Here is a 9,181-nt window from a genome sequence, read left to right on the forward strand (position 1 = left end):
CGACATCTGAAGGCAACCAGTTCCACTGCTTAATTGTCCTCACTGTTAAGAAGTTTCTCCTTAGTTCCAGGTTGCTTCTCTCCTTGATTAATTTCTATCCATTGTTTCTTGTCTTGCCTTCCGGGGCTTTGGAAAATAAATTGACCCCCTCCTCCTTCTGGCAGCCTCTCAAATACTGGAATACTGCTATCATGTCCCCCCCCTAGTACTTCTTTTCTCCAGGCTGCCCATTCCCAAATCCTGCAACTGTTCTTCATATGTTTTAGTCTCCAGGCCTTTAACCATCTTAGTTGCGCTTCTTTGCACTTTTTTTTGCAATTTTTTTTTTTGCATTTCTCAGTAGACAAGCCTTCTAGTGGAGCCCAGATCACAATGACTTCATGGACATTTATATTCTTTTCTTGGCATCAGTATAAGTGGCTTCCATTGCCTTTGAGGAGAACCCCCAAACATTTTATTGTTCAAGCCAGTGTCTACATAACCAACATGCCAAATTGTAGAATGTAGTGTTGTCCAGAAATCCAATTGAAAGCCTAAATTCTCTGCAAATATGTGCTTGGAACACTTCTCAAAATTAACATTTTTCCTTCGGAAGAATAAGAAATGATTAATAAGTTTTTAAAGGACAAAGGTAGCTTTGATTTTTTTTAATCTTAGACCCATCCTAGTTAATGGTTTAATGTTGCATTACCATTAATAACTTCACTGGATGTTGGAGAAATTTTCAATTGCAACCAGCTGTAGCTTTGAGTTTTAATGAATTTAATCTTTAGGAAACTATTAGAGGGGGAAAAACACATAGGGTTATCAGTGCTGGTGACATAGATGTGTGTGTGGATAAGAATATCAACCTTGCTGTCAAGCAAAATCAAGCTTTTAATAGTGAGTGCTACACCAAGTGCACTAATCGAACAGGTGGTAGGGAAATAGGGGAACTCAGGCACTGCGAAGGTTATGTAGAAAGTAAACAGAGGGTCAGCCATAAAGGACTCAAATGTCTATACACCAACACACAGAATATGAGCAATAAACAGAGTGAATTAGAAATTCAGGTAAATGAGGACAGATTTAATATTGTTGCCATTACAGAAACTTGAATGAAACCCACAAATGGAACACACAGCTAGAGAGATTTAAATTATTTAAAGAGGAGGTGAAGTTGCTCTCTCTATAAGAAATAACTACATCTCTACAGAAATAGAGCACAACAATGATGAAAACTGTCTTGAATGCATTTGGGCCACTATAAAAGGGGGGGATGATATTGCCATAGGTGTATAGTATAGTCCACCTAACCAAACAGGAAATAGATGAACTGTTTGCTAGCAGTTAATTAAGGTATGTAGGAAGCACATCACACTAGTAATAGGGGACTTTAATTACCCTGACATCAACTGGGAGATAAACTCTGCACCAAGAGGAAGATCAAAGAGATTCCTGACAAACTTATCAGACAACGTTTGTTTCCCCAAAAGGTAGAGAAGGGAACTAGGGGTATCAGCCATATTGGACTTAATTTTCACTAACAGAGATGAAATGATAGAAGGTGTTGAAGCCACAGGAACCTTGTGGGGGAGTAATCATGCAGTATTGGAATTCAACATTATGCAAGCACAAGCAATAGAACATAGTCACACTAGAGTCTTGGACTTTAAGAGAACTAATTTCAATAATCTTAGAGCTTGGGAAAGATTCCATGGATGAGAATTCCTGGGGAAAACAACTCAAGAAATTGGGAAATTTTGAAAAGTCAGATTATAAAAGCCCAGTCTAGCACAATACCAATGAAGAAGAAAAATAACAGCTCTCAAAAGAAACCAGTATGGCTGCATAAAGAACTCTCTGATAAATTGAAAGACAAACAGGACAAGTATAAAAAGTGGAAACGGGGACATAACTAAGGCAGAATATCAGCAAATAGCTCAAGCCTGCAAAGTTGAAGTGAGAAAAGCTAAGGCTCAAAATGAACTAAGGTTTGCAACAAAAGTAAAAAATAACAAAAAAAGCTTCTTTCAACATGTAAAAAACAAGAAAAAAGTTAAGGAAATGATTGGTCCATTAGTGGGAGAAAGTGGTAAGAAGGTGACAAGCAACAGGGAAAAAGCAGAACTACCTAACTTGTTTTTTGCCTCCATCGTTACACAAAGGGAAAAAACAGTCTAACCTATCAAAAACAATGCTGTAAAAAACAGTTTAGAAACTCAAGTTAAGATAGGGAAGAAAATGGTAAGTGAGCACCTGTCCACCCTAGATGAGTTCAAATCACCAGGACCAGATGGATTACACCCCATGGTTCTGAAGTAACTGGCAGATATGATCTCAAAACCACTGAACTATATCTTTCAAAGATCCTGGAGCACTGGGGAACTACCAAAGACTGGAAAAGAGCTGATGTAGTTCCCATCTTCAAAAAAGGGAAAAATGGATCCAGAAAACTACAGACCTATCAGCCTGACCTCAATACCTGGGAAGATTCTGGAAAAGATAATCAAGCAACGAATCAGTGAACACCTAGAGGCAAACAAAGTCATTACAAAAAGCCAACATGGGTTTGTCAAAAACAGATCACACCAGACAAATCTTAATGCATTATTTGACCAGGTGACAAAATTAGTGGACCAGAGGCATGCTGTGGATATAATTTACTTGGACTTCAGTAAGGCATTTGATAAAGTAGACCACAACCTACTACTTGATAAGATAGAAAAATGTGGGTTAGGCAGCATCACACCACCAGAGGGATTCATAGCTAGCTGACTGGCCGTACTCAGCGTGTGGTCCTCAATGGAACTGCATCTACATGGAGGGAAGTGTGTAGTGGGGTGCCCCAGGGTTCTGTTTGGGGCCCAGTGCTCTTCAACATTTTCATCAAAGATTTGGATGAGGGGATAGATGGGGAACTCATCAAATTTGCAGATGACTCCAAGCTGGCAGGAATAGCCAACACTCCAGAAGATAGGCTCTTAAGATACAGAAGGATCTTGACAGACTTGAACATTGGGCGCTATCTAACAAAATGAAATTCAATGGTGAAAAAAGTAAGGTTCTACATTTAGGCAAGAAAAACCAAATGCACGGGTACAGTATAGGTGGTAACTTGCTCAATAGTAGCAACTGTCAGAGGGATCTTGGAGTCCTAGTGAACAGTCACTTAAATATGAGCCAGCAGTGTGCTGCAGCTGCCAAAAAAGCCAACACAGTGCTAGGCTGCATTAACAGAGGGATAGAATCAAGATCACGTGAAGTATTAATATTACTTTACAATGCCTTGGTAAGGCCACACTTGAAATACTGCATCCAGTTTTGGTCACCACGATGAAAAAAAGATGTTGAGACTTTAGAGTGCAGAGAAGAGCAACGAAGATGATTAGAGGTCTGGAGGCTAAAACATGAGGAACAGTTGCAGGAATGGGAATGTCTAGTCTAATGAAGAGAAGTATGAGAGGTGACATGATAGCAGTGTTCCAATATCTCAGGGGCTGCCACAAAGAAGAGGGAGTCAAGCTATTCTCCAAAGCACCTGAAGGCAAGACAAGAAACAACGGAAGGAAAATAATCAAGGAGAGAAGCAACCTAGAACTAAGGAGAAACTTCCTGACAGTTAGAATCAGTGGAACAACCTCCCTCCAGAAGCTGTGAATGCTCCAACACTGGAAGTTTTAAAGAAGAGACTGGACAACCATTTCTCTGAAATGTTGTAGAATTTTCTTCCTGAGCAGGGGGTTGCACTAGAAGACCTCAAACGTCCCTTCCAACTCTATTATTATTATTATCATTATTATCATTATTGTTGTTGTTGTTAAAAAACACATGCTGCAGAAGAACCACTGCAGTTCTTCCACTTGTTAGAAGCATAAACTGCATTTTTTAGCCTATTGACTACTAGAGACATTAGGAGAACAGATAGAAATCAAAGGGGATTTTTTCTTTTTACCTCTCTTTTTTTTTCTTTGCTCTCTCCTCATTGGAACTTGAATCAGCTTTGCTGTTCATCCTGCTTTCTGTAATAGAGAACAGTCACTCTCCCCCTACCAAAAAATGTTCAGAGATACACTTTTTCCTTAGCATATATATTTAGCTGTCCTTTTGGATGCTGCACATCTCGTCTAAAAAGTCTTAATGGGCTTGGTTTTACTTGTTCATGTATTTTGCTACATATAAATTCAAGTGAATGAATGGAAGGATTCCAATCTGGTTTTCTCAGTTTATTCCCTACACCAGACATGTCAAACACAAGGCCCGGGGGCCAGATCCGGCCCGCGAAGTGGTTTCATGCGGCCCGTGAAGCCATCCTGGAAATAGTGAGGGAACGGTCCACACTGCCTTGGCCCTAGCCCAGAGACCCTCCTTCTGCCAGAGACCCTCAGATCTGCCCCATTCCTGCCCAGGCCCCCATAGGCACCCTTGATGCGAACGATGTAGAGCTGGCCACGCCCACCCAGTAGGTCATATGCACTCTAGCCACGCCCACCCAGTAGGCCACGCCCACCCTGGCCATACCCACCCGGCCCCTTGAGGGCAACCGCATTGCTGATGCGGCCCTCAGTGAAATTGAGTTTGACACCCCTGCCCTACACTGTTAGACAGTATTTTTTTTAAAAAAAATGTAGCTATCTGCTGCTTCAATTAAAAAGGCATCTCCAAGTGACTTACACGTTAGGATTAAAAAAAACAAATAATACCCAATGATACATTGGGGGGGGAAACAAAGTGAGTTCATATGAAATTTTGTATTTGGGTCAATGTGTGGGCTTGTATGTATGCTTACATAGAAAAAGCAGTATAAAACTTTGGATTGTACTCTATGGATTGTGGCTTTATCACAGCTTTTGTCTGAACAACTGCATTAGTTACAGTGTTTACAACACAGTACAATCTTGACAAGTATATCTTCAAGTGATATAGCCATTTATTTATTTATTTATTTAGTTATATTTATATACCGCCCTATTCCCTGAGGACTCAGGGCGGTTTACAGGGAATTAAAAATCCAAAATACAAAAATTAAGAACCAAATTAAAAAATATTAAATTAACCCTGTAGTCAGTTAAAAAGAACCCCAAATTAAAAATTCCTCCTCAGTCTGGGCCCGAGAGCTCGAAGAGCCAGGTCTTCAGGCCCCGGCGGAATGATCGAAGGTCGGGGGCAGTTCTCAGCTCCACCGGCAGCTGGTTCCAGAGGGCAGGCGCTCCCACCGAGAAGGCCCTATCCCTGGGTGTCACCCGCCGGCAGTCTCTTACCGGCGGGACCCTGAGCAGACCCTCCCTGTGGGAGTGCACTGGGCGAAGGGTATTTGATGCCGGCAGCAGGTGTTCCCTCAGATATCAGATATCTATTTAATCTGTTGTCTAAATAAATTCCTCTTTTCCCAATTAAACTGACTGCCATTTTACCACATCTGCTATGAAGCTAAACATTATGAATAATTAACTGCATTCCAAAATACCAGAAAATTGTCCAAGGAAGGACATTGCTTTGAATGCCTGCTATCAGCAGGATATCTCACAAAAGAGTTATGCATGCAAAGGCAAATCTGTCATCTTGGATGCATATATTTAACTGCTTCATAAATCTCTAATTCTTTTTTGTACCACTTAATAATAAAAAAGATCATCGGTCATTTTACCTTTATAGTCTGTTCTAAAACTAAGTATGGTGGAATTCTGCCCTGAGGAAATTACACAATTATACATTTTGCATAATTTGGCCATACATTTCTTTGTTCAGCTCTAGGTCAAACCAGGATATAATTCCAACAGAATCTTTCTTTGCCTATTGCAAAAGAACATTTGAAAAGGAATGGATGGAAGGGAAATGAAGACAAAAAATTTGGCTCCATCATTTTGTGTTGATGCAAAAACTGCATCTTGCTAAGCAAAATTAAAACTCTCCATGTGATTGGGAAACTGATCCCAATGGACATTGTGGTTTGTTATCCCATGAAAGATTGTATGTGCAATAAACAATATTTTGTGTACTATAGATGTTACTTATCAGTATGAGGAATTTGTAAATGGAGTGCCTGTCCAGTTTCTTTTAATATTTTAGAAGGCAGTGCCCTGGAAATGCCCACTGTATAGTGACATAAGATTCCAGATAACTTATTACTTTCTGTCATTGAAAGGATGTTAGCAAGGAAGGATGGACATCTGCTTATGATGTTAATAGATTGAGGGTTTTGAGGTTCAGTAGTTTAGTAGTTTTAATAAAAATACTGCTAAAATATATTACCTAATTTGGTAAATGCGAAAACAAAACAAGCCCACCAAGCTCAAAAAAGCAGCAAGGATCCCACAGTTCAACCTTGAGCTAAAATATTATCTTTTATCGGTACTAAAATATCTGAAGTTGCCTGATGAGACTATGTGAGGATCTTAAGAATTTTGTATTTTTGAAGGCCAAAATCTATAATTATTGGGGAATATTCTGTTATAGAGAAGGCTGTTCATAAAATAGGTCTTAAAACAATTTCATGGATACCTATAAATGTACAGATACATTCTCCTTTCAAATTTAATTTGTTTGATTTTGATATTTTTGCTTTTGTGAGCTGCAAGTTTCTTTTTAGAACATTTTATTGCTTCTAGCTATTGGCTTCTGAGGCCTTCTGGACTCCGTTCTTCTGAGATATTAATCAGTGTAATCAATGACAGAATAACATTTATTTAAACAAAAAAAGCAAAAAGAAACATGAGAAGAAAGAGACAGAGAAATTTTGTAAGAATATAGGAATATAGATGAAGGCTTAAGACTTAGGAAAAAATATGATTTTGAAGAGGAAATTGGGAGGAAGAATAAATCTACACTATTTTCACACTACTAGGGGCACATAATAGGGTGGGAGATGTTAGATGAGGAGGAAGAGGGGTCCTCTCGGGCAATTTGAATTGTTGCACTGGCCAGGCCCCTCCTTTTGTTAAATGCATCTTTGCAGTTCTTGGTCTAGAAATAGAATGTGACTGGAAGACATTGTTTTTCTGTTTCTTTTTAACAGCCTGATTCGGATTCTACCAAACACTCAACTCCTTCCAACAGCTCTAACCCAAGCAGCCCCCCAAGTCCCAACTCTCCTCACAGGAATCAGCTGACACTAGATGGATTAGACCAATCAACCTGTGATGCATAACACTGCAGCTCTCTCCACTGTTTCTCCCATTTGGGATTGTCTGCTATGTCGTGGAGCATCAAAAGCAGGACATCTGTCTCCAACAACAGTGCCAAGAATGATGCTTAATTTTTAGCATTGCACAGAAGTAAATTCCTGTATCTAGATTGTAGATTTGAGGGCATAAAAAAGGAGGCAAGAGATCTTTATTGCTATAGTAACAATTTTTTTTAATGTAAACTGTTCACTCTTACACTCAAGGTGGATCCATTTCTGCACAGCTGTGATACTCTCATGATATACAGTAAAGGCTACTGATAAAATGTTCGTACTTAAACTGAAAAAAGAGAGATGCTGATAGATTTTATTACTATACAGTACCAGGAATATTATTTTTCTATAGGATGATGTAATGTCTCATTATCAGCAAATTCTTTTTAGAAAAAAATCCAGACCTTTGAGTATGAAGTAAAAGCGGCCTAGTTACATCCTTGGCTAAATATATTCTAAATATATTGTTTCTTTCTTTTTTCAAAGTTTAGAGGGGTAATAGGAAGTTGTAGGGCCATTTCCAGCTTCAGTAGAATAAAACAGGAAAGTGAAAACAGAACTTCTAGATTGTGGCCTTTTAACTTACTTAGCCATTACATATGTTCTCCGCTGTATAAATGTCTTTGTACTGAAATTTTAGTCATGTACATAAAGGACTTACCAGAAATGTTTTATCCTTACCCTACTTTTTTAGATCTGATTAGCTAAAACAAGGCTTTTTTTAAAAAACATACTGTTGGAAAACAGATTTTACTGTTTTTCTTGCAATCCATCTTCTCAAAACATTTTTGTAATTTCTCTTGGATTTTTTTTCAGAGTAAAAGATAACACTATGTTTTAAAAAGTTTTAAGAGGCCAGCATTCTCTTGAGATTGTTCCCCGATGGCTGCTTGTATGAAGGGATTGTGTAGTAATAAATTGTTTCTGATTTTTCTTGGTAACCAAAGTGGAAGCATAGAGGGGTGTGTATATGAGGGTACCTCGTCTTTTTTCCCCACTTTCCTTAATTCATTATATCTTCACCTGCATGATGATCCCAATCCCATGATTGCTCATTAAAAGTACTGAATGTGTAGGGGAGGAAATGCACAGCACATTCCTGTATATTTTGCAGCAGTGACATATTACATGTATATTTAATCTCATGCTTCCATGTATTATACATTTATTAACACTACCTACCCACCCATCCTAGTGATCATGTTTCATTTAAAAGCGTGTAATTAATTCTATGGCTGGCATATTCAGTTTGTCATTGTCACACTAGTGTGCCTTCTGTGCCAATTTGATGACAGTTGGATGTCAATTGTTTTAAAATCTGGTTTCTATGGGCTAATGCTATACCAATGGCTAGCACTCTTCCCTGAGACACTGTATAGGACATGCACTTATCCCTAGTTTAAACCAAGTGGTTCTAGTCAACATTTAATTCTGTTTCATTAAGTGTTTGACAATATTTGCTCTTTCTCAGATTCTTGATTAATAAAGCTCAGTTTGAGCTGGACACTACTGCTTTGGGGTTTTTCTGGTTTTTACTCTTTTTTTAAATGTATGTCTCAAGTCTTTGTAATTATTGAATTGTGAGAACATTTTTGAACAATCTACTTGTCAATAAAGCAGAAGAGGGATGTTTTAAAAAGTTCCTAGTTGTCCTGTCATTAATTAGATAAGTGCACGTAGTTCTTTGGAAAGCACTGTGGCATGATTCTAATCTCTACAGAAAAGAAATATCCTGCAGCATTCTCAGCTGGGGAGGGGAACCCCCCCCCCACATAATCAGGTTTGTTGGTGCAAGAGCTTTTACCAACTTTTTCTCTTTAATGAGGAAAAAGCAGCTACAGGAGCAGCTGAAATGGGAAGAATTCTATGTTACCTTTACAGTTTGTCACAAAGGCAAATTTTGTTAATCTTTTTTTCTTTTTTCTTCTGGCATCTGTTGCAGTCTATACTGAATTAATAACTTAATATATATGAATTTATTAGGAATAACAAATAGATGTTGGAGGGGTTAATGTAACTGGCCAG

The 9,181-nt window shown here is 38.5% G+C and overlaps 1 protein-coding gene across 3 annotated transcripts in view; it reads left to right on the forward strand.

Moving 5' to 3' along the window:
* Positions 1 to 8,798, forward strand: part of CDC42BPB (CDC42 binding protein kinase beta) — a 101,968-nt gene extending 93,170 nt beyond the window's left edge. For all 3 annotated transcript variants that reach the window (XM_081343473.1, XM_081343471.1, XM_081343472.1), the window contains one exon: positions 6,995 to 8,798. In XM_081343473.1, the coding sequence (XP_081199599.1) occupies positions 6,995 to 7,126 (132 nt within the window). In that variant the 3' untranslated portion in view covers positions 7,127 to 8,798. The remainder of the gene's footprint in view (positions 1 to 6,994) is intronic.
* Positions 8,799 to 9,181: the final 383 nt, after the last annotated feature.

Source organism: Vipera berus (genome assembly GCF_964194415.1).
Source record: "Vipera berus genome assembly, chromosome: 1".
NCBI classification, from domain to species: Eukaryota; Metazoa; Chordata; class Lepidosauria; order Squamata; family Viperidae; genus Vipera; species Vipera berus.